Source organism: Schistocerca americana, chromosome 1 (assembly GCF_021461395.2).
Source record: "Schistocerca americana isolate TAMUIC-IGC-003095 chromosome 1, iqSchAmer2.1, whole genome shotgun sequence".
In the NCBI taxonomy this organism is placed as follows: Eukaryota; Metazoa; Arthropoda; class Insecta; order Orthoptera; family Acrididae; genus Schistocerca; species Schistocerca americana.
In genome coordinates this window covers 846,358,326-846,377,975 of record NC_060119.1, presented here as the reverse complement: position 1 = coordinate 846,377,975, position 19,650 = coordinate 846,358,326, and the positions used below count along the sequence as shown (strand labels likewise).

General features: G+C 37.9%; 1 protein-coding gene across 3 annotated transcripts in view; it reads left to right on the top strand.

Moving 5' to 3' along the window:
• LOC124613303 (protein outspread) overlaps positions 1–19,650 on the top strand; it is a 760,625-nt gene that overhangs the window by 677,493 nt on the left and 63,482 nt on the right. For all 3 annotated transcript variants that reach the window (XR_006979633.1, XM_047142013.1, XM_047142002.1), the window contains exons 8-13: positions 1,846–2,147; positions 2,693–2,833; positions 4,563–4,724; positions 6,559–6,734; positions 14,134–14,334; positions 15,693–15,843. Coding sequence is in view for 2 of the 3 variants with exons in the window: in XM_047142013.1 (XP_046997969.1) it covers positions 1,846–2,147; positions 2,693–2,833; positions 4,563–4,724; positions 6,559–6,734; positions 14,134–14,334; positions 15,693–15,843 (1,133 nt within the window). In the remaining variant the exon portion in view is untranslated. The remainder of the gene's footprint in view (positions 1–1,845; positions 2,148–2,692; positions 2,834–4,562; positions 4,725–6,558; positions 6,735–14,133; positions 14,335–15,692; positions 15,844–19,650) is intronic.

Here is a 19,650-nt window from a genome sequence, read left to right as displayed (position 1 = left end):
GTTTTATTTACTTTTAGTGATAAAAAGCTGAGAGAGAGGGGGGGGGGGGAGAGGGAGAGAGAGGGAGAGCGAGAGAGAGAGAGAGAGAGAGAGAGAGAGAGAGAGAGAGAGGGTGTGTGTGTGTGTGTGTGTGTGTGTGTGTGTGTGTGTGTGTGTGTTTGTCATATCCACATAGTTCTGGTAAGATATTAAATTAACGTGTTTTATTACGAGAGTGCTATTGCCGATTTTGAAGTATATTTATAAGCTGAACTGTGAACTGTGTAGTATTCATTGGAGTCAAGACTGTTCACATTTGTCTCCAGTAGACATCATGACATACATGTAATTTTTCATAATGTAAAACGGATCAGGGTAGTGGTGGTGATATTATTATTCTGTAATATTACGATCATTTAATGATTGTGGGGCACAGTAGTTGTTCAAAGTGCTCATTATTAACTGACTGTTATCTAACACATAGAGCTGTCAGAATAGATGATCAAAATTGGCCTCTGAAAGTATTAGCGGAGAGCCTCAGATTATCACTCAATTATAGTTAAAATTGTGTAGAAAAGTGAATTTGAAACTTTCAGACTGGCACGGAAACCATGAAGTGCATTGCAGTGTCCTCCTCTTTGGGCCATAGCCCATTGGGCACAGCACATAACAATAGAAAACAGCTGTAGTTCCATGGTTGAAAATTTTGTGATGCATGGTACACACATTTAAAATGCACTGTCTCACAAAAAAAGTGAAGCATCAAGAAGTGGCGCAGAAAATGAATGAAACTACTTCTCAGTTAGGATATGTCATATTATTTCAGTGATAACAATATCGAAGCAAATTTATAAAGTACTTGGCAGTGTGAGCCCATTTATCAGTATGATATTACACCCCCTCTGGCTTGGATGCAAGAGCTGATTAGATTGGGAAGGGTTGCATGGAACATTTGTATCCTCTCCTGAGGCAAGCTGGCCCACAACTGGCTCTCAACATCCCGGATACTGGCACTGGCAGCTAGCATAGTGCCATAGAACACTCATACATTTTCCGTAAGGTGATTGATTAATGGTGTGATTCTGGGTGTTCTTCAAAGTTGTTCTTTCCATTTTCTGCACAAAATTTCAACACCAACCCTGTCGTCTTCTTCTTCAGGTGCTGCAAGTTTGGCTCTTAACATGTTAACAGCAAAACTCACAGCAAATGAAGAAGACGGCTAGGTCAGTCCTCAAAAACCTGTTGGATAAAATAGAAACAACAACAACAATTTGGCAGAATACCTGGAAACACACCATTAATCAGGCACAGTCACTAAACATGCACATTACATGAGAACAGTATCATTGTATATTAAAGACCTTCATATGATGATGAAAACCCATAGCTCTAAAATGAGGTCATAGTGAAAGTTAAATGTGAATGTCCCTCCAGAATATGGGATCAGTGGACTGAGGAACGGGAGGGAAGGGAGCATACATTTTTGAATAAAAAGATGGTACCACAAATGCAAAAGATTCAAATGTCAGACTGTTAGTTCACAACCACTTGCGACAGCCAATGTACATTGTACTATTTAGTCAGTTGTTTGAAGAAAATACCACAGAAAATAAACCTGTGTAGAAAGGAGATCAGATTATTAACTGTCCGACAAGTGATGTATATTCATACATCCCTCTTTGTTCGCGCTTGTTCTTAGCATACGTTAGTTTAAGTAGTATGTGAGTCTAAAGACCGATGACCTAAGCAGTTTGGTCCCTTAGCAATTCACACACATTTGAAATTTTTTTTGTAACTAGGTAAATGTATTGGTGTCTTGTAATTATTTAAGTGTGTGCTTAAAATCATGGTTTCATATTCCAACAGATAAAACGGACTCATCTCGGAGGATACTGTTTGATAATTATGATAGTGAGAGCAAAAGAGATGAAAAACTTAAGGATATTGCAGACTCTATAACAAGGGTCCGCTACAAGCGAAATGCTCCTATTGCCAGTAGTCTCTACCTCCATAAAGCCAGCAGCTTGAAGCCTACTCGAGATGGTGAATGTAGTGAGGAGGAACAGCAACTAAAAGATCAAACGAAGAAACCATTTATCAATCCTGCATTGCGAGGAATGACAGAAGCTGACACCAGAGATGATAAACTGTTACGGGAAAAATCAAATGTTAGTACCTATTATGCAAGTGGAATTTATATTGCACTACTTTCCTTTTCCTTTACATTGACAGTGCTTTGCTTAAGAAACAAAATTTTTAATGTTAATCTCCTTTTCATAATTGACAGAAACTACTTGAATGTGTATGCAGGTAAAGCAATCATTTTTCTGGAACAATTTACTTCTTAAAAATTTGAGAAATATGCTGTGCTTTCATTAATTACCGGTCCACTTTGTCTATTGGAAGAGTTTCAAATGCAATGCAGTGCAAAGTGACCTGGGAAATATGGTTAATCCAACTTTGTTCTATCATTGACAAAAGTCACTACTTGATCATCACTGCCAAGAATGTTCACATTCAGTTGTAAATATGTTAGTACTTCTGATATTGACTTGTTTAGTTTTTTCTATCAGATTTTGCAATAGATTTCATAGCCCATTCTACTCTTTAGTCATCAGTAATAGTAATTTTATTTCCAAAGCATGAAATGGAGAATGTTTCGAAACAATATAACGTGTTTTCATATTTGTAAATGATTATTGTGCTTTTCAAGGTACGTGGAGATCCTGATGGTTGTGGACTCGACCTTTCAAGCCAAAGATATTCACCAAATTCTGAGCTACGTGTTGATCTCCCTGCAGAGGAACTGCTGAATATCAAGAAAGGCTGGCTAATGAAATTGGGTACAAATAAGGTGTGATATTTATATGTATATATTCCTTCAATTAATCTCAAAAATAAGCTCTACAAATTATTCTAATTAAAATATATTGATGTCCTTACTATTGTGTTCATAGCCCACAACACTCTTCACAGTGTTTGAAATGTATGTTGTAGTCTTTCTAACTCTTTAGTAAAAGCTGTTGCATAAGCACTGTTCAGCCAGTCTTAACCCCCACCCTGAGTCTACCCGTGTGATCATTTCAGTTTCTCCCGACACATCTCATTTTTCACCTACCTTGCATTGCATATTTCAGTCCTTTAAATGATCTATTCTGTAAAGACACTGTGGATTTTTGTGTTAGGTTGAGCACAAAAACAATAAACAAGTGGATAAATGTGTACAAGCAAGCTTATTGCAGAGGTACTGTAATTCGGAAGAGAATGTTGTGCAACATGTATGGTTTCTGTCCACTTGCTGTACCAAAATTTTTATTTGAATCCACTCAGCCAGTAACACAGCCACATAATTCTGTAGAGGGAGCTGAACGTAACTGTGTAAATTTTCTTTCTTTCATTAATTAGAGCTTGTCTTGTATTAATCCTTTCTTTCTCACCCCCTCTTGCCTGCCTACTCCCTACTTCCTCCACCCTACCCACATCCCTCCCCTTTTCACTACAGTTCCATTAGTCTCAGCAGGCTTTCCATTTATTTCACTTATCTCTCATATTTTAGCATTCTGCATACTTTTCAAACTATTGGCTATCATCAATGAGGTTTTTTATTCTCATTTTCCCGTAATTTTATCTTCATTGCTTTGCCCACTCTCTCCATGTTCATCTATTTTAATCTCTCTTCTATTGCGTGCCTCACCTCATATTTTGTTACCCTTACTATTAACATAATCATTGTTTGTCCTACAGTAAAAATTATTGGTTAGTTAGGTATGACTGTGACAATCTCTTTATTCCTGTATGTTTATCCATAATTATTGTAAATATTGGTTATGTAGTGGTGAGACTATCACTACTACATAGTCATATTAGTCATAGTCATATTATACCTCATAAAAGGCCTGATGTAATTACATATTGCTACTGGATGGTGATACTGATTAAGGATGGTATGGTACTTGTTATCCTGCATTTGTTTGTTGTTGTCGATTTGCTCTGTATAGCGATAATCTGGCAGCGTAAAACTGGATGAAGGAGGGCATATAAATAACACACACACACACACACACACACACACACACACACACACACACACACACGCACACACGTTCCAAGTCATAATGAAGAAAGGAGGACTGTGCATATTATCTGTGTTTCTCTCTCTGTTGTGACTTCATGAGACTGATTTGTCAGAGACGCTACGCAGCTGAATTTGTGTGAACATTTTTAGGCGCTGGCAGAAAAATCAGGTTTTCTATGGCTATTATCTTTGTATTTAGCTGTCCGTTTAAAACTTTTAGCTATTTCTGTAAGCATATATAAACTGGACAACTCCATAATTAAATTAAGACTACTAAAAAGGAAAAAAAAATTCATTTTTATTGTGGAAGCCTGTATGGACACTCTTTAATTTTGTTTTCAGGTATATTTACATGTTCCTCTCATGCGTGATTTCTTCTTTTCTTTGTTTGAAGGTGTTGGCTAACAGGCTTCACCTTAAGGTTAAAAAATGAATGTGTCCAGGGCACCTTTTTCTGTTATCCGAACCAATTTTAATTTTTATGTATTTATTTTTTGTCTTGTTTTAGGAATGGAATAAACATTGGTTTGTTCTTCGTGGTGCTGCCTTGATGTATTATAGAGATCCTACAGCAGAAGACAATGGTATACTGGATGGTGTAATTGACTTGAATGGAGTCAGCAATGTGATTGAAGTACAAGTGGCCAGAAATTACGGCTTCCAAATAGATGTAAGTAGTTTCATGATAAGAAACTGTGAAAGAATTAGATATTTCACAAATATTGCTTCACATTGTCAGTATACATTTGTCTATATTTTATGATCAAAATTTATTTTATGGATAGTATTCTTGCTTGCCTTAAGAGACCATAGTATTGTTGGCAATTTTTATGTGGTTTGTGAAATATGTGAGAACACAGTATGTGCATGTCAATTTTGAAAAGCTATAAAGGCATTTTTTTTTATTGAACTGTCACCTGTAATAGTGCTAAGTGTCAATTTTTTTAAATATTGTTACTGTTTTTTCAGCTGAAAACTGTTTGTGTTCCTAGTGGTTTATGTTGCACTACCATTCATTACTACGTGCAATGAGAGCTGCACACCATTTTTTCCATATGTAAACTTTGCTATAATACTGTCATATAAAGCACTATGGGGAATGTTAATTTTGCATGATGCTCCAATGCTCAGATTGCATTTTCACACAGTTTTGCCTCTCTTACAGAAATATAGGTGGCAATAGTAATGTGGCAACATTAACATATTACATTCTGTTCATGGTTTCAAATATCAGTCACAAAAGTCCCACTGTTTGGACTATGGGGCATAGCACTGTGAACATTATTAGAGTTTCTGACGATGATCAGCATTACTCATACCCTTTCCTCCTACCTAGCCTATCATTGCTTCTACCTCAGAGTTATACAAATGGATTTGAATTTTTTGGCATTTCTGTCAGACTTGCACATGTCAGACCTGGTGTGGTTTGCAATCAGGTGTCAGAGTGATCTGTGACTCCACTGTAAGCAGCGTGAGAGTTGCACACATTCAGCAGTGCTTCTGGATTTGTAACTTTACTGCTTTGGCTATGCGAACTCTGAAGTCAGTCACATGCTAGCTTATTTTGGATTCTTGTTTACTTTTTCTCTGCTCCCTTGAATTTATGCCATTAAATCTTTTGCGCTGTCGCACACTTTTAGTCCCATGTCTCTTTTTCACCATGCTTTCGGACTCTGCTCGGCAGTTAGGTTGAAACGCAGCACTTTTTGTGGGCGCCACACATTGTGTTGCTACTCGTTCACTGCCAGACGTTTTGTGGATGCTACCATCTCGTTACACAAGATGTAATAAATTTGTTGTATTGTTTGTCCATTATTAATCTCTTCCTCCAGTCTCATCTGTTTAGCACACTAATTTCAAGTATGCTCTGTGTATGTGCTATTTATGTAGCATTGTAATGTTGTATGCTATGAGTCTAAGTTTTACTTTAAAAATTGCAAATACATAAATTCACATTTGTTTGCCAGAAGTGGAAGAAAAATCATAATTATCCATGTAAGAAAAATGTACTAAGTGTTCAGAATATATTTTGGAATCTTAGAGAGAAATTTGTGACTGTGAAGTGTAAAATTTAAACAATTGCAGCCACTTCTACGAGTGCCTTCATTAGAAATAAAACATTTAAAACTGGCGTGTCATGTGCCATACATGTCATGTGGCATACGTGACATGCCAGTTTTAAAGGTTTTATTTCTGATGAAGGCACACGTAGAAGTGGCCTAAAACTAGTTCAAAAAGACATTATTTTTGTGACAAAGGGCTGCAATTGTTTTAATTTTACCTTGTAACAGTCGCTGACAATGCAGCCATGTTTAAAGCTTTAATATTACTGTGAAGTGTCTTGTTTGTCATTGAACATAATCTCTAAAACCAATTCAGCATGGTTGCTTTAAATTCCATTTCATAGTTTCTGGAAATAATTGACATATATTTCTTGTTAACTGAAAAGCTACTCCATTTTGTAAAGTACTTGTGTAGCTAATGTGAGCTGTATTTTATTACAGACATGGGACAGCAAGCAGTGTGTGCTATCAGCTGTTACATCTGGTATTAGAGCAAACTGGATGGTAGCACTCCGTCGAGCTGCAGGATTGAAGGATCCTGTTGTGGATGGTGTAATAGTGACTGATGCAAAACTTGACAATGACCTCGGAGGAAATCAACTTTCTTGTAGGCCATTGTAAGTTTTTCTAGTATGTGAAGTGCGGATCACACACTCCAGTAAAGTAAAGCAAGAAATTATATTTAAAAACAAAGATGATGTGACAACTTACCATACGAAAGCGCTGGCAGGTCGATAGAAACACAAACAGACACTTACATACACACAAAATTCAAGCTTTCGCAACAAACTGTTGCCTCATCAGGAAAGAGGGAAGGAGAGGGAAAGACGAAAGGAAGTGGGTTTTAAGGGAGAGGGTAAGGAGTCATTCCAATCCCGGGAGCGGAAAGACATGACTCCTTACCCTCTCCCTTAAAACCCACTTCCTTTCGTCTTTCCCTCTCCTTCCCTCTTTCCTGATGAGGCAACAGTTTGTTGCGAAAGCTTGAATTTTGTGTGTATGTATGTGTCTGTTTGTGTTTCTATCGACCTGCCAGCACTTTCGTATGGCAAGTCACATCATCTTTGTTTTTAAATACATGTTTCCCTCTATTATATTGAAAGCAAGAAATTAGAAATACATAGCAGTTCAAAGGAAAATCGAAAATGTACTTCATTAGCCCCCCTCCTACAAATGATCTAAGCTAAGCAGTTGAAAATTTCTATTAGCTATATGTCAAGTTGAAGTATTTATTACAGAATTGTATGACAAGTAGTAGTGTATTGTAAACAGGCCACTGTATTTACAAATCTAGATAACTATTTTCTTTTAAATTACCAGTGTAATAAAGTAAATATTAAACAGTGGAAAACTGAGGCTGGAATAATGACAATATTTTGAAAAGAAGAAATTGCTACTCACTGTGTAGAGAAGATGTTGAGTTGCGGAAAGCCATAACAAAAAGACTGCTATACATTTAAGCGTTTGACCAAAGGGCCTTTTTCTAAAGTAGAAAATGCGTACATTCATGTAAGTACAACTGGCACACTCTGAGCTGTGCTTGCACGAATTTTTGTGTATTTTTTCTACCTCAAAAGAAGGCACTTTGACTGAAAGCTTAAATGTATAAGAGTCTTTTTGTTGTGCCTGGCTATGACTCAATTACTCCTCTGTTGGCTGAGTAGCAATCTGTACTTTCATAACACAGTAAATATTAAACTACTGGTAGGAGGTAAACAACAGCTATTTAGTATAACTGATGAAGCTGCATCTTTTTCCAAAGCAGAAGCACTCTTTCTTATTTAGTAAATCAAACTTATTTGGCGTAAGGACAAATTTTATTAAGCAATTTGTTGACACTATTGCTGCTGCTGCTGCTGCTGCTGCTGCTGCTGGTGGTGGTGGTGGTGGTGGTGCTGTATACAGATCATTTTTCTATGAAGAGCTTCTGTTGAAGTATGTGTCGATTCTCATTTCTGCATAGGTATGTGGATGTCGGCAGAATATTTCCATACTCAGGAGAGAAAGTTGGTTCTACAATGAAAAACGCCTATGTTTTAATGATTGGCATCGCAATTCATGTATCTTGTCTGTGAAACTCTCTACCCTATTTCACAATAATACAAAATGAACTGCGCTTCTTTGAACCTTTTCGATGTCCTCCATTGTTCCCATCTGATATGGATCAAACATAACACAGCAGTATTTCTGAAGAGGACGGACAAGCATAGTGTAAGCAGTCTCTTTAGTAGACTTGTTGCATTTTTAAATGTTCTGCCAATAATCGCAGTCTTTGGTTTGTTTTCCAGACAACATTGTCAGTGTGATAGTTGCAATTTAAGTTGTACATAATTATAATCCCTAAGGATTTAGTTGAATTTACTGCTTTTAGATTTGTGAGAGTTTTCTTGTAACCAAAATGTAGCAGATTTCTTTTAGTAGTTATGTGGATGACTGAACACTTTCCACTATTTAGAGTCAATTTCCATTTTTTACATCTTAAACATATTTTTTAAATCATTTTGCAGCTGGTTTTGATAATCTGATGACTTTACGAGACAGTAAAGACACAATCATCCACAAACCATCCAAGAGGGCTGCTCAGATTGTCTCCTAAATTGTTTATGTAGATCACGAACAGCAGAGATCCTATAACAGTTCCTTGGGGAATACTAAATATTACTTTCGTTTTACTTGATGACTTTCTTTCAGTTACTTCAAACTGTGACTTTCTTGACAGGAACTTTTGAATCCAGTCACACAACTGAGATGATACTCTATAGGCACACAATTTGATTTGAAGTCTCTTGTGATGTATGGTGTCAAAAGCCTTCTGGAAATAAAGAGTATGGAATCAATTTGACATTTCTGTCAATAGAAGTCATTGCTTCATGAGAATAAAGAGCCAGTTGTGTTTCACAAGAACAGTGTTGTCTGAATCTGTGATGACTGTTCATCAATAAATTATTTTCTAGATCTTCAAACACAGCCTGTGTTCCAAAAGCCTAATGCAAATCGATTTTTGTGATATGGCTTTGTAATTCAGTGGATTACTCCTATTTCCTCTCTTGGGTATTATTGTGACTTGTGCAACTTTCCATTCTTTAGTTAAAGATCTTTCGATGAGTGAGCTGTTGTATATGATTGCTAAGTATGGGGCTATTATATCAGTATACCCTGAAAGGAATCTGACTGGTATACAATCTGGATTGGAGGCCTTGCCTTTATTAAGTGATTTAATCTTCTGGTAAACCTTGCGGGATGTAAGGTCGTGATCCATGAAACTCTTCAGCTCCTAACGTTTCGTCCAGTGCTTCGCTGGACATCTTCAGAGGGGTGTTTCTCCTCCGGTGAGTCTTGAGTCGGCAAGACTCACCGGAGGAGAAACACCCCTCTGAAGATGTCCAGCGAAGCACTGGATGAAACGTTAGGAGCTGAAGAGTTTCATGGATCACGACCTTACATCCCGCAAGGTTTACCAGAAGATATGTCATCCGGTCGTGAAAGCCTTCATACTACAAGTGATTTAAGCTGCTTCACTGGACTGATGATATCTACTTCTAAGTTATTCATGTTAGCATTTATTTTTGATTTGAATTCTGGAATATTTGATTTGCCTCCTTTGGTTAATAATATATAATAAACTTCATTGTGCACAAGTTGTGCGTATTAAGATACATTATTTAACGCAGAGGTCTATGATTGATTCACACGTTTTTTACACTTTAGTATGTGGTATCAGTCACAATGTTTTTCCCAGAGTTCACATATGCATATCGAGTCTAGGTCGTGGTATGTCTTGGTCTTGCAGAGTATGTGATGATAGGCATGGACTGTCATGGAATTTATGAAGTGCTCTGGATTTCATGGCCTCTGAAGAGCAGAACTCTGACCATATCTCCTTCTTTTTCTTCTCCCTCTCTAGCCGCAGTTTCTTCCAGTTGTCTGTGTAGAGCAAGTTGAATTGCCATCTCAGGTCCTCTACTAGAAATGTTTCTCTAATGAGTTTGTACGCTAATCTTGACTTCGTGTGGTTGGAAATTCCGACGGTTGCCTTCAGGAATCTGTTTCTCACTTTTTCTGCTCATAATAGGTCTCCATAGCGCAGCTTTTCCCATGTTATCTCTATTGCAAATGCTAGAATAGGAACAATTTTGGCTGCAAAGAGGACCATGGCTGTATCCAGGGATAGTTTGCTTAGTGACCTGATTTCATAGATGGCTTTGGTTGCGGCTGATGCTCGTTGTATTGTGTGGAGTCTGTATGAGTGTGCTGTTGTCTGAACCATTACGCCCAGATATATAGATCTTGAGGGACGGAGCCGAAGTTCTTATTGCCAGGACCACGTCGTATGTGGCTACGTTGAACTGAAGGGACTGAGGGTGTGTTCTTCTAACACTCCATTTGTCTGTGTAATTTCTTGCGAGGTTGTTACGTTGTCTGATATTATGATGGAGTTTTTGCTCAGGATGTCGTGTGTCAAGACACTTAGTTCCTTGTTTTGTTCCACCAGCTGTTCTATTTTGGTGCATGTTACAGGCCTGTTGAGATTGTCAAATGCCTTTGTGAAATCGATGAGTACTGTGTGAAATTTTCCTTTCGGGAGTCTTTATTTTCTCCTCTATGTCATCTATCAGGTTTTTGACTGTGTGTAGGCTGCTTCAGCCTTTCCTGAATCCAAATTGTTCCTCTGGGATCTTGTTGTCGTTTTCTTCTGTTAGTCTTATCTCCATTAGGCTTGTCAGTATTTTGAGGAGGTTGTTCTCCAGGGCAATCCCCTGGTATGAGTTCGGGTCATGTGGTTTTCCTTTCCCCTTCTACAGCATTCTGATTGTCGAGGTTCTTCATGTCTCTGGGATTCGTCCTGCATGGAGACAAGTTCATCATGTCCGTGATTGCTGGAATTAAAACTTCTGAGGCTGTCTTGATGTGTGTGTTGAATATCCTGCCCAGCCCTGCTGCTTCTTGTTCTTCAGTGTTGATATAGTGTTTCTAATTTCCTCTGTCGTGAATCTTCTGATGTCTTCATATTGTCTTGTTGTTTCATGAGCTTCGTTGACACACTGTTGATTTAGGTTGTTGGTGAAGTGGTCCTCCCAGACTGGCATCTCTATTTTCCACATTGTCTGAGACCGTCATGAGTTTAGAGCTACGTAGGGGTTTTTGTTTGCTTCTTCCACCATTCTTTTAGCTTAGAGTTCTGTGAAATCCTCTTGTTTTTTCTTTAGGACGTTCTTGTATTCTTTTCCGAGTATGCTATATGTGATCAGGTCGTCCTGTTTTTGTGTGTGTTTGGCCACATGGAGGGCTAGTAAGAATCTTTTTCTGTCTGTGTAGCATTGTTGATCGAACCATCTCTTTGCCTTTCTCTCATTGGTTGTGGTGGTTGCGGCTTTAATTATGTCTTCTAGCACTGCTGCTGCAGCATCTAGGTCCTTAGGTTCTTTTCCTGTATTTTGTTGTCAAAGACGGTAAGCTTGTCTCCATTTTCGTGTATTTTAATTCTCGTGTATCTTTCTGAGGTTCTTCCCGTGTACTTTGTTTTCTGTTGTGTGCATTTAGGTTTTTTCATTTGGAAGGTGGTTGCCACTGGACAGTGTTTCTTTATTGTTGTCTCACGGCGGAATATATCACGTTGTGGTCCATTATTTCGAGATTGTTGCCTTTGTAAAGGATTATGTCTGGGTGCTGCTACCATTGTGTGTGATGTATGTATTGTTTGCTCTCTTGTTAACCAGTGTGAATCCCTCTTCTGCTATCATCTTTAGTAATTCTCCTTTGGTTAAGGAGTTTCAGAAAACCGTGTTCACTAACTCTGCTTTAGTGGCACTGACATCACAATTGTTATTGTGTAGTGAAGGTACTGATTTCATGTTGCCGGTGGTGTACTTTATATATCACCAGAATCTAGTTGAGTTTTCTAAGAGATTTGGGGACAGTCCTGTTGTGGAAACTATTAAAAGCACCGTGCATTGAAGTTCGCCTTAAATTTTGGGCTTCAGTAAGACTTCTAAAGGTGGGATCACTGGAACATAAGTGAATGAGTGAGTATGATCTCTTACAGTAATGTACATTGATGGCAAGTAAGTGGTTCATTTGCATTTTCATGTTTTCACTCCTTACAACTTTGTCTGTTTGTGTACCTTCTCCCAAGACACTCACCTCCCTCCTCTTCCACCCTCTTTCAAAACAGGAAAATTGAATATGTGAGATCTGATTTTTTTTATTTTATTGTGGTGGTCATTTCTCCCCAAGTAGGTGATACTCAAATAGATATTTTGGCATTTTGAGAAGAAAATTCGTGACCAAAATTTTGTGATAAGATCTTACAGCAACAAAAATTGCCTTTGTTTTAATGTTTGCCACACTAACTCGCTTACCATAACCGTGACTCTCTCTCTCTCTCTCTCTCTCTCTCTCTCTCCCCCCTCCCCACCCCTCCTCCTCCTCCTCCTCCTCCTCCTCCTCCTCCTCCCTCCTGTTTGATGGTAATAAAAATGATCTGTCCTTCTTTGAACATTGGGAATGTCGTCTGCCAAGCCTATCTGGTAAGGATCCAGTACTGGATGGCAATATGTTATGGCAGTAGAGTACAGAAAAGTATAGACCCTTAAATTCCAAAATGACGTGGTGCTGAGTATTTGGTAAATTCAAAATTCTGGAAAAATATTTTGTTTTAACAAACAGTCCTGTTGGAAGAACATCCGCAACTGAGTATTATACCAGTGGTTGAAATACCACTTCGGTTGTAAATTTCTTTTATTATCCCACGACAGGTTTCAGGCTGTTATAAGCCCGTCTTCAGGTGTCATACTGGACATAGTAAGAGACGGGAGATAATTTTCACATGCCGCAACACACACAAAAAACAAAAAAAATTTCTAAGAAAATTTTTAAAACTTTAAAAAAATTCAAAACCTCCTGTTGGGTTTCAAAATGTTTTTAAAGGTTTTTAAAACTTTTTTAGAAAAATTTTTTGTTTTTTTGTGTGTGTTCCATTGTGTTAAAATTATCTCCCGTCTCTTGCTATTTCCAGTACGACACCAGAAGATGGGCTTGTAACAGCCCAAAACCGATCATGGGATACTAAAAAAAATTACAACTGAAGCGGTATTTTCAACCACTGGCATTTTGTTTTAAATTATGCAAGAGCATCTTAAATTTTTATAACAGTTGTTAAAAGCCATCAGTAGGTGTCTGGAGAGCTTGGTAGAGCAGACTGAACCATTTACTACTCTTAAGTCATTTAAGGAGATGAAAAACTGCTGCATGTCTTGTGATCTGTCCTAGCATAAATTATCACCAATTTCTGATGATTCATAATTTGATTAGTGGTTATTGTCATTTAACTGCTTAATAAATTATTAGGGATTTGATACAATTGATCCATAAATTGCAGTTAGCAACTTAACAGCTCATTTGCATCATCAAGATCAATGCTGGTTTTCTTAATTATTGGGACCTACTTGGACTGCCACTGAAAGTGAGAACATAGCAAACAAGACTTCAGTTTTCTGTTGTGGTGTTAAAATGAAGGAATAATGATCAGTTTTATTCCTTCCCCACCTTAAGTTCAACTTGTGAAGCTTCATTAGTTATACATCTGTTGTGTATAGATTGACAGTAAAACTAATTTATGCAAAAACTCTGTGGTATGTGACGAATATTGTGTGCATTAAGGTGTTAGTTTTGAGAAAATAAGAGCTGAGTGTTATTATATAACATTATGTGAGCTTTTGTGACTGATTTTTTAGAGTTATCTGGAAAAAAATTGAAAAAAATCATTAGGACTATTCAGCTTTTAGGGCTTGGCTTCAGTGTAGATTTGTTGCCAAAATATACTGTTACAGCAAAAGATTATTTTTAAGATGACAGTGCAGATTCACTTTATGGAACTGTTATTTTTCATTAATTACAATTTAAAACTCACTTTCAGCCAAGTTTTGTGTATAAATTTAGTGAGTAAATGTGACTTTTTTACTGTGGTGATTATATATGAAAACGGCAAATTTAGTAATGGCATACTGTTTTTTGTAGGTTGGCATGTGCAGAACCATCCATTGTCCCAAGCACTCCAGCAACGCCACGGTCTGTACTACTCTCTTCAGATGAAGAGTACAGAACAGCTTCAGAAGGTGGAAGGAGGGAGAGTGAAGATTGGGGTGAATCTCTAACTCCTCTGCCGCCATCTCCACCACTAAACAGGACACCTATCTCAAGAGTTAAAGAGAAAGCCAGGTAATTTGTTATCTTCTGCAATACATAAAAGTTAAGAGGTGTCCACAATGAACAAATGAGAACAAAAGGCATATGACTTGAAAAGTATTGCACGAGGTTTACATAGTTGGCAAGAACACCTCAACATGAGAACTATTGGCAGCATAGACTGTATCTAGTGATACTCTGTCACCTGCTGCAAATTCACAGCCACTGGCAGAAGTGTAGTCACGAGAATGTGTCCAAGCAAATTTGCAACATCAGTCACATTAGTGCCACACACTACCTGTTGTGGACTCTCACAATAGGGGCACATAAAGTGAGCATGGTGACCATAGTGTTGGTCCTCTTTCTCAGTCCAGTGGGCCGGAAACATCTCCTTAAGATAGGAGCACACAATTTTGGCATAGTGAGTAGGGGTGCTACCCTGTTGAAAAAGTGGGACCTGTTGACAATGTACGATGGTAAAATTCTCCGCCAGATACGGATATCTAGTCCTGGTGACTATAGTTTAGCGGAAGAACAATTAAATGATTCCACATTTCAGCAGATAGCGTCAAAGATTCACCATCAAACTATAAGATTTGTATAGAATCATAGCGTGTGGGTTTTCAGTTCATCAAACCATGCAGTTGTGCCTGTTGTCTTTTCCACTGACATAAAATATGACCTCATTTGAAAAGGTTATTGTTGGCACATTCCAGCAGTATCTCAGCAAACTGTTTGTGATCTGGCTAAAGAACAATCGGCACTGAGTTCCAGTATGTCCAATTCCGGTGTTGTGGCATGAATTGATTCCCATGGGCTTCTGACATCTGATGCGTGGTACATTGTCGTTGGCCATCTGAGTGGTCTGGTGTTTCAGTGTTTTCCCTACTTTGATTCAACACTTCCTGTCTGTTAAAAATAATGGTCCCACTGCATGATGCTGTAGTGAGAGATGAGCACAGGGCCATTCTCTGCCCAGAAATGCCATTGCGCTTAGAGATGATCACATTTCAGCCAGCCATAATACGCATTGTGTCTTCTCCTGTATAGAAAATACCTCCTCCCTCAGTCATGAATGCTTCATCTGCAGTGAACAGCTGCAGTCTCTCTTTTTTGTTTATGACTGCAGATGCACATTGCTTGGCCATCTCATTACCTCAGTAAACTTTGACAATTCCTCAGTGCCTGTATGTTAACCCCTGTGACATTTAGCTTCTTATATTCTTTTTATGCGGCTCTAATGGCTAGTAATTCTTCTGCAGTGAGTTTGAAAATAATATTTTACCATACCTACAGCTTGTAAAACTGACACCGTGAAACTTGAGTACAGTTAAAAATTTCTACCTGATGCAGCCTCATTACAAGACTTCTTAAGTTCTGTTGGCTTATAGGTCCAGATCAAACTCGAGATCACGTGTATATAAAAGGTCAAGATCATCTCCTCCTTCATCACGGCACTCTACTTTGGATTCTGTTCGTCCTGAAGATTTACTGGCATGCTGTGGGGAACTTCCTGAATCTGATGCAGAGGAAAGCATTGGTGTAAGTTCTAGAATGATTTTTTAAAATATGTGTAATGTATGTTTTACTCTAAAGAGATATGACTATTTACCAGTTATGAAAATGGGATTGAGTGGAACAAAACTAAAATAAATAAATTGCTTACTTTCAGAATCAGTTGTGCCAAGATTGCAGTTTGGCAGGTAGAATGTGGTGAGGGGCTGTGCCAGAAGAGTAGGTGGAGGGAGAAAGAGCTGGAAGTGAGGGGAGGGGTTGGAAAGGGTTGCTGGCAGCTTGAAAGGGGGCAACTGATGTGTGGGAACTGTTGTGTGGGATAGAAATGCGGGAGGGGGAGGCAACTGGCGTATGGGACACCAATTCTGGTGTATTTTAAAAACACATGCTCATTTTATCAACTTACGAGCAGACTGGTACTAAATTTAAATTGAACCATAAGGATAATCCGTTGGATCCTAAGAGCTCATCCTGTCATGACATGTACTTTGATATATTGACTTCAGCCCACTCCAGTTCATAACAATATAAGGAAATGTCACAGACTGCCCTGAAACAGTTCACCCGTTTAGGATCAAAGAAACATAACTCCAAAAACAGCGTTCTGAGAATTCGATTTAAATGTTTTGTCCAAAAAACTGAGTACTTTATAATAGTTTTCACAAACCTTTCTATGGTAAATAAAAAGTATACTTCATTGACTTTTGTTTTCTACTAAGTGGTATATATTGTAGTCACTTGGTGAACACCAATGAAATATTTTATGAAATTATGCACGTAGTTAAGTTTTTCCAATCCTTACCTTAATGACTGCTGCTATATAACATATGAATGCCAAACAAATAATATGCAACTTTAAGCAATATTATCAATAAAAGATTACTGCAGTTGTGTTAATAATGTCTTTATAAATATAGATTACACAGAACAAGATATGGGAATGTGTGTCAGTGCTATTAAATGAGTACTTTAAGCAAGATCATCGTAGGAATACTTGAGAAACATCATCTCAGGCTGATCTTTCCTATATTGTATCCAAACAATCTTAAGCCATTTCACAGTTTCTCCATTCTTAGCAGTTTTCCTATTCTGAATTATTTTCTTCAGAAGCTGGTTGGAATCTGAAATTTGAGTGTTATCCATTTATGATACTCTTGTTGGAGGTCATTCTTACAGTTGTATACCAGCCACTGGAATGAAAAACATCCATTTGTTTACTTTTTCTTTTGATGCTCGTATGCACCGAGTCTACTTCCATTTGTGAATTTCCAGGCTCAAAACATCATTGATCGATAGTTGGAATGTCCAGTGTATTCACTGCATGCAAACATACAGTGTTCATGTTGGCATTCCTGTTCTGGCCCCCACATGTATGAGAAAACAAGGTTATCAGTTTTCCTTGTGCATGATTTTTCAAAAAATCCCACAGACATGAAGCCACCTCTATGGACCTCCTCCTTGCTGTTGCCTCATCCCACATGTAGCAATCTGTTTTGTTTTCTCCTACATTAAGAACTGTGACATTGTACACAGAGAGCTTTATTTTATAGAATACTGCCTTTGAATTCACTCTAGGGCAGTAAAGCACAGCTTGTAAGCTAAATTGAACTAGCAAAGATTCACCTTTTCTTGCATTTCCTTTCTTAATGTTCTTAAAATCCCTTGCCATTTCTTTCCTTTTTCAAATGCTCTTCCTGTTCCCTTTTAAAATCTTTGTTTTCCTTTTCTTCAGCCGAAAGGTTTGAAAACTTCAAACATTTCACACTTCTTTTCATGGCCTGTAGAATATCACATTAAATTCCTTTGTGAATATCTCCCTGTACAGCCATAATTTCTTGACTGTCTTTCCTTCCTCATAGCATTGTTCTCAATATAACTCATACATTATCTTAATGCTCATATCGGCAGGTAAATAATCTGTTGCGCATTCTTTCCTCTTGTAATGAGAAGGAAGGGTAGGAAAATTCTTCATGTGTTTCCTTATAGCCTCTTTACTTTCTTCTGGTCTCTTTATACCTGGCCCATGACATCCTCTTCGCTCTTTCTCTGTTACATGATGTTCAACCTTTTTTTTTTCCCAATAGTATTTCTTACAAAGGTTTCAGAAATATCAAGTGCCTTGAGAAAAAACTGCTTACACACTTGAATTTTATCAGATAGAATTTCTTGGTCCTCTTCCTTCATGAGTTATCCGATTTTGTCCTCGCAGTTTGTTTCTCTTCTTCTTCCACTAACTTATTTAGGTACTGCCTTTGTAGCTCAACTGAACCAATGATGTCCTGAGCATCTCCACATCACATTCTTCTTCAGCTATGATTATTATTATTATTATTATTATTATTATTATCATTATTATTATAGAACTTACTACTGAAATATATACACTAAGAACAGATTCTGGTACTTAAAAGATTCCATTAAATTCTGTTCCTTCTCCGGGCACATTTTCACCATCCTTCTTCCTCTGGACTCCATAGTGCTCCTACTTGCTTGTAAATCCATTCACAGCTGAAACAATATTTGTCTTCCTTGCCAGGAAATCGCATTTCATTGTCGTCACAGAACGATGGCGACAATGTGTCTACAAATAGTCCTGTTAGGATCAGAGAAATGTAAGAGCTGTTCTGTTTTGCAAATTAACACTGCATCCTGTGATTTAAAAATGGATCAGCTCTTCTGTCTGATCCTTACTATTTTTCATAAAATGTAGATACGTTGACAACTAAAACGGAAACTACATAAGATAGAGTTACGCTTGTTTGATCATAACATAGGTCATGATTCTGTGTACCTTACGGTACTAACAAATCAAAAGTGGCAAAAATATAGTTAGGTCTGTCTGATCCTCAGTGGGTAAATTCAGTATTAGAAATGGGAAACCATGGTTTCTTAATGCAGCCAGCGAGTATAGTGGTACTATTTGCAAGTCTAACAAGCTGGCTGTGCATGAACAATGTGCAGTCATACAAAGCATGTTACTGTAGAACAACATTAAATGCAGTGAGCAGTCAGATTCATAGAGACAGTATAAAGCAATTGGACAACTGCCTGTGAACAATGTGTACCGATACAAAGTCAGTTCCTTTACATCATCACATGAACATAGTGTCTTGCCAAATCCGTGAACACTGTCTTATCAGCTCACAATTTGCAAATGGTAACTAGAAAGTTGTGATACAGAGACACCAAATCAATGTCCACTGCCAGAATTCACTCCTTATGCCCCACTTAGTTACACACTATAATCCCCGCAGTAAGTTCAGGCTTCAGTGCCTCTAGAATCCACAATATAACAGGCTTGTGATTGCTCAGTGTGTGTAGTTGCTCATTGTGTGTAGCTGGCCCCCTAAACAAACTGCATTCACAACTTGCGACCAAGGGTCATCCAGGACTGCCTTTCCTTGTGGCTTCATGCACCGTCTGACTGCCCACTTTTGTCTCCACTGCGGCCAGATAAATACTTCTGCAACCAAGGAGAGCACACCACAAGGCATGAGGAAGTATAGCCAACCAGTAGTGCCACCCAAGGCAATATTGCCAAGCACAGTTGCAACAACTATATTAATAATGGTTGAGATTACGTTAAGAAGTAGTAAAAGTCTGGCTTGTAAAAATATGCAGTTTCTTTCTACATAAATTTGTCTTTGATTATTAAATATCCCTTGTCCTTTTTGACTGTGCAGCTATGCATTAATTACTCAAGTTCAGTGGTAGGGAACATAGCTTTGAAGGAACTCCTTAAGTTCCTCTAAAACTGCTCTTTGCTACAGTACATTTGTAGAGTTTCACTTCTGAACTCTACTATCCTCATTTAAAAAGTTTATCTGATACATC